General features: G+C 37.2%; 1 protein-coding gene across 1 annotated transcript in view; it reads left to right on the top strand.

Moving 5' to 3' along the window:
• The window catches only part of LOC107663499 (alpha-1,6-mannosylglycoprotein 6-beta-N-acetylglucosaminyltransferase A-like), an 84,597-nt gene that overhangs the window by 11,624 nt on the left and 66,385 nt on the right, over nucleotides 1-6,588 (top strand). The window contains exon 2 of the mRNA XM_016453730.1: nucleotides 5,050-5,471. Coding sequence (XP_016309216.1) covers nucleotides 5,231-5,471 — 241 coding nt within the window. The 5' untranslated portion in view covers nucleotides 5,050-5,230. The remainder of the gene's footprint in view (nucleotides 1-5,049; nucleotides 5,472-6,588) is intronic.

The following is a 6,588-nucleotide window of genomic DNA, read 5'->3' as shown; positions in this document are numbered from 1 at the left end:
ATTTTTAATGAACAACGCAGCAGCACCGCATCTAGTGGCTTCAACTGGATAGGCTAACAAAAACATTAAAATGCAGTGACACTTACATCATCATCGCATCTTGTGCGCCACTTATAAGGCTGCCTCCTTAACGCACACCTAAAATTTGAATGCAACGTTTTCGCATTCGAATGTGTATTTTTATTTTAAATTCAACGCATATTCGAAATTCAATTTTTTTTTGACAGCCCTAATCACAATATAGTTATTTTTTGTATTAAATAAGGTCTTTATGATCTCAACATTTTTGATACCATAGAAATTTCATAATTCTTGTCACCAGTGTCAATATCACAAAAAAGGAATACTAGCCTAAATAAAAAAAAAAAACTCAAGCTTACTGAAAACAAGTAAACAGTGAGTGATTAGGCCTACATAAGAATGAGAAACTAATTACAAACAATAGGACAAAAAGTAGAACAACAACAACAAAAAAGTAATCAAGTAATCACATTGTATAAAGTAATCAAATGTACCAAAAATAGTGCCTATTCTTCACTGTGTAAATGATATATTTCTTCTTATTAAAGTTACTAAAGAGATTTAGTCAAGAGCAGTAAGAGATTTTCTCTCTTTTGTTGTTTGATTAACATGAATGACAGACAGCAGAAATATTAGACTGCTGTCACATTAAGAGCTGCCCATATCCAATATACTGTTACTAGGGCTGGGCGATATGGCAAAAAAAATGTAAATCTCTATTTGTTTTTTCAGAACGTGACTGATTCTTGAGTTTTTTTTTTTTTTTTATGATTTTTAACTAGTCAACTTGAAAATGTAACTGAAAATTAAATTTTTTTAAAATTAACCCTCTAGTTGAAGAAAATTCTATTCCAAGTGCACCACACATGAAGTTGTCAACACGATGTAAATGTTAAACAAATCACTTGTTAAATATTGTTGCAGAAAAGATGCATGAACTACAACTGCATCTTGTACAAACTTGTCTTATACATAGTATATGTTCAGAAATAATACAAGGAAAATGCTTTAAAAAAACCTCAAAAGTCAGGGTAATTCAAATTCCAAATGACTGTAGGTATAACACCACTATTATTAACTATAAATGTTCTGTAAAAACAATGAACAGCAGCTTTCAGTCTGTCACCATGATGCAAACATGAAATATCAGACATACAGTAGTAGTTCTTCACAGGTTTTTTATTCAGTAGCACTGCTTTTCCATAGTTTTTTCTATGTAAACATGGACATGTTTGACTGTTGTGCTCGTGTCTCTTGTAGCGTCTCGTGCATGAAACGGCATTCTAAAAATGCGGCGCTTAAGTTAAAAGAAGTTTACTCCCGTCTTCTTGCATGTTTTTCTTATTCCACTGCCTGCCTCGCATCTTTGTCAACACAAAAGCGCATTCTGTGTGAATGGCGCCTAGTGATAAGAGCGTCACACATGAGCGTTTAATCACGTTCGCCGACATGCTGTTGGATCGTTCTATTCTCTTTACTGTTATCATTGGCATATTGTCTAATTCTAACGTTTGGTAATATTTCTATTAAAAATTGTGATTCCTCGATTTCTAAAAAAATTAAATCGTGGCAAAACATTAAATTAAAATTAATTGATAAAATCGGAAAAATCGTCCAGCCCTAACTGTTACACATGTGTTTTCTATCTCAGCTGTTTGCTTTCACTTAAGACGAGGATACTTGCAAAGACGGGCATTTTGACACCTAAAAGTGTGCGTATTTAACCTTTCAAGGCCTATAAAGTGGCAAAAATAAACTCTTTCAATACTCCTGCACTCAATCAGCACAGTCTTTACATGCGCACACCTCTTTGACAGTGCTTAGAAATAGGGGTCGACCGATATGTGTTTTTCAAGGCCGATGCCGATACCGATTATTACAGATCAAGTAGACCGATAACCGATATTTTGAACCGATATATAATTGAACTGTTGTATTAAATCAATATCACATTTGCAAACTCCTTGAATAATTATTCAAATCTGTCACTCTCCTTGTCGCGAATCTGTGGGCACACAGAAAATGAGAGTTCGCAAGACTCAAAAGTACGTGCATTCCGTCATGTCATCGCGTTATAAGCGCGGAACCTGCGGGAAGTAGAATTATTATTCAGCAGTCGATGTTATCAGCCTTTTGGCGGCATTCCGGCCGTCAGTCAGAAAAAAAGGCTTCAACTCCCGACATGAAAAATGGCACGATGAATATTGTTAGTTTGCTGTTAACAACAATACTGTATACACATTTTACAGTGTCTTACTGTACATATTACAGTATAATACTGTTCAAATTACAAAAATCAGTTACAGTGTAGGTATTGCTAGCTACAATATATATACGTTAAAGGCAATATGTTACAAATTACTTAACATTTATTCTAGCTATGATCTCACATTTTAAACCTATCTAGGCTCTATCTTTTATCCTTATACGGCTACAGAAGGGTATTTGTTACAGTGGTTTTTATAGGGTTGTAAGACCTGCTTCACACCTTGGCCTGGAGTGGCTTATTGCTTTAGCAACATTCATTAAAGGGTAAGTTCACCCAAAAATGAAAATTCTGTCATTAATTACTCACCCTCATGTCGTTTCAAACCCGTAAGACCTTCGTTCATCTTCAGAACACAAATGAAGATATTTTTGATGGAATCTGAGAGCTGTCTGACCCTGCATAGACAGCATCGCAACTGAAATGTTCTCAAGTCAGCTGCATCACGCCGGATCTGTTTCCTACGTTGTTGTGATTTGATCTGAACAGAAACAGCGTATCCGTGTGACGCAGCTGACACAGAACAGCATACGTTGTTTACAGGGTGATGCGGAGGAGACGAATTGTTGAATAAAGTCGTTTTTTTTTTTCTTTTGCGCACAAAAAGTATTCTCGTAGCTTCGTATAATTGCGGATGAACCACTGATGTCACATGGATTATTTTACAGATCTCCTTGCTACGTTTCTGGACTTGGGAACATTTCAGTTGCGTTGCTGTCTATGCAGGGTCAGACAGCTCTCAGATTCCATCAAAAATATCTTAATTTGAGTTCCGAAGATGAACGAAGGTCTTACGGGTTTGAAACGACATGAGGGTGAGTAATTAATGACAGAATTTTTGGGTTGAACTATCCCTTTAAACAATATAGTAAATATCAAAGGTCGCATATGGTAGGTCAGAAAGGAGATTGTAGTGTTTCTAAAACTGGTTATTCTGGGATTATATGGTCATCAATGTTTTAACCGCATCAGAAATGTCAACAGTTGTTGTGTATTCAGCCTTTGTGCTTTGTGCTTTGTGGCATCCCCTTCTGCTGGCTGTATTTAAATCTGTGCCCAAATGCAAACAAGTATATTTGTGTTCATTTAAAATAACTTATTTGTCTTTCATTTTCTGGAAGCCTTTCAGTCAAGGTTTGCTTTAACGCTTCCATCCATTGCTTTGGCTCGATCCCCTCATTGAAATACCACGGCACGGTCTGTTACGTCTGACACTGTTTAGTCCCGCAACAATGTGAAACGCTAGAGACCGTATTGTGACCCTGGTTATGCGGTCATCTGTTATGATGTCACAGCTGTAGTCACATTGCCTGGCAGCACAGGTGGAACAAAATAGTTTCCTTTGCTTGCTTTGCAGCCGAGCCACTTCTGGCCATCGTCTGAATGGTTGGTACAGTTATCTGTGTGCTTTCTTCAACGCTAGGGTGGTTGCTAGGGTCAGTTGGGTGGTTGCTACTTGCTAGGGTCATCTCTGTCATTTTTAGGGTCTTTTGGGTGGTTGTCAGGGTCGTCTGGGGCATTTCTAGGGTCTTTTGAGTCATTACTACATTTTGAGTGATTGCTGCTAGGGTCTTCTGAGCAGTTGTTAGGCCATGTGAGTGGTTACTATGGTCTTCTGGGGCATTGTTTGGGGTCATTTGGGTGGTTGCTAGTATCTACTTGGGCTTTTTATGGGTCATTTGGGTTACTGGGCTCATTTCTAGGATCATTTGGGTGGCTACGGGTTTTCTGAGGGTCATTTCTGGGTGATTTCTAGGCCTTTTTGTGTGGTTGCTAGGGTCTTCTGGGTACAGACCCAAGTGAAGTCCAACTCCAAGTCTCTATGATATAGTTTCTAGATATGGCTCCTCTTTAGGGTTGTGACGATGAGGAAATTTTCCCACCAGTTAATCGACGTGTGACAACACCGGTAATTGATATTATATTATAGCCTATATGATTTCCTTGCTTTCCTTCCGTGTTAGAAGTGCCATGCACATTTTACTTTCACTTTCAAATTAGCGGCAATTTGGCATCAAGCAGTTGTTTGTTTTTAGTTAGTTTGAGTTTTACCTCTTTTCCTCATTTTCTTCACTTTTAAATTGCTTAAAAGCACTGTGCGCCAAATAAATAAGAATAAATAAATAAGAAACGTACGTTTATTAGCAAAATGAATAGGAAAGCTTGGAGATGCGGCATACTTGATGTTAAATAAAAAAATACACAGTTTAAATAAATAAAAATCAGCAAACACTGTGGAACCAAATAAATAAAAAATGAATGTTTAAAAAACTTCCAATATAAATGTCAGAAGTCAACAGGCTTTTCAAAATCCAAAATATTTTTAAAACGAGAGCTTTTGCGTGTCGTATTGAAACTCTTCTGCCATCGTCTCGTCTGTCTCACCTCACTCTCGTCAGCTTCTGCTCACATGATAAATGAAATCTGATCTGTGATGCGACTGTCATTCGGCATGCTGCATTGAGCAGCCGCGTTCAGTTTTAATTGTAGTGTCTGTTCTCTAACTGAACTAAATTATTTTTATTACTATAAAAAATCAAAAAGACAGTGGGGGTGTGCCGCGGTGGGCAAGTGACATAACCGGTGTTGCGGCTTCACACCGGTAAAACTGTCAACAACGTCTATCGCAGCAACCCTACTCCTCTTTGGAATATTTTTTCAGTTTTATCATCTGCCAATTAAAAATCTTTACAGCAAAAATGTGACCTAAAAATTACGTCTTTTTTGTTGTTTAATTGTTTGACTTTTTCTTTTCTTTCCAGTGTCTTCATTATGATGGCACATCTGGTGGGCGTGTCTTTGGTGTGATTGACAGCTTGCGCTAAAAGGAATGGACTACAGTGAGGGAAGGAAAGAGTAGACCACGCCCCTCAAACATCATGAAGCTCAACTCATCCTGAATCGCACACACTGCACACAATCACACAAACGAACTTCCTCGCCATGGGCTCCGTGTACCTGTGGAAGTTGTCCTCCCAAAAGCTGGGATTCTTCCTGGTGAGTTTCGGCTTCATTTGGGGGATGATGCTGCTTCATTTCACCATCCAGCAGAGGGTGACGCATGAAAGCAGCACACAACTACGTATGCAAATATTGGACCTCAGCAAGCGATATATCAAAGCTCTCGCCGAGGAGAACCAAAGCGTGATGGACGGACCTTACGTAGGCACCATGACGGCATACGGTGAGTCGTTGAAATATTTGCTTTTAGTTTTGGGGGTTTGAGTTATGGTTAGAATGGCAGGTTTATAGTGGGATTATGGTTCAGAGTTCAACATATGTTCATTTTGACTGGATTTATGGCTCTTGCATTCTTGATGTCTTTCATAATGTTGAATCTGCATTGATTCCTGAAATCATAGCATCGTAATATTACAATATTCGCAAAATGACTAAACATCATGCTTTTTTGTTAAATCCACATTAATTCCTGTTAGCACAACTTTGGAATATCTGCAAAATGATAAAATCATCCATTCTTTATGTATCAATGTAAATTTCAACCACATAGTTTTGTAGTTGATATCTCATCACCTGCAAATAATGTTGAATCTGCATTGATTCCTGCAATCGCAACATCGTAATATTCGCAAAACAACTAAAATCTTCTAGGGGTGTGAATCGGCACTGGTTTCACGATTCAATTCAATTACGATTACCATGTCAATGATTCGATATCACGATGCATCACGATTATATCAAATTTATTTTATGCATTTTTATTAAATTATATAAGCAGGCTACTTTTTAAAATAATTATGTTAATTAATTAATATATAATTAATTAATAATTGTTAAGAATTAAAAGTAAATATAACTTCAAAACATACAAGCAAATATATAACATAATAGAGGGGGGAAAAGACAATTACAAGTGATAAACAAAAAGCACTTTTAGTATCAAGAGTGCTTTAAGTATCAAAAGTTTACAGATAATCATAGTTATGGGTTTTTCTTAGCATTATTGCCATTTGATTATTACTGATGAGATCATAGACACTGGCAGCTTTAATAGACTGCATTCACACTAATGCACAGATCTATTTCCACATATCAGATGTTTTGTCCTGTTCTGAAAACATAACTGACTGTGTTTACATCAATTTCGTATAAAAGTATTCGGAGATGTAAGTGCATTTAACCGCAGCCGCGATCGAGCTTCAGGACATCAAACACAAAGCACACGTGAAAGTCTCTCAGTACGTGAGTTTCGTGCATCTTATACATACTGCATTCCAAACAGCATAAATTAAAGCATATTTTAAGTAAAATACTGAAATAACGGCAGGTGGGAGGAAGCA

The sequence above is a fragment of the Sinocyclocheilus anshuiensis genome, unplaced genomic scaffold (genome assembly GCF_001515605.1).
Source record: "Sinocyclocheilus anshuiensis isolate Anshui unplaced genomic scaffold, SAMN03320099.WGS_v1.1 scaffold77, whole genome shotgun sequence".
NCBI classification, from domain to species: domain Eukaryota; kingdom Metazoa; phylum Chordata; class Actinopteri; order Cypriniformes; family Cyprinidae; genus Sinocyclocheilus; species Sinocyclocheilus anshuiensis.
The sequence above is the reverse complement of the archived record's forward strand: the minus strand, read 5'-3'. Positions and strand labels throughout refer to the sequence as shown.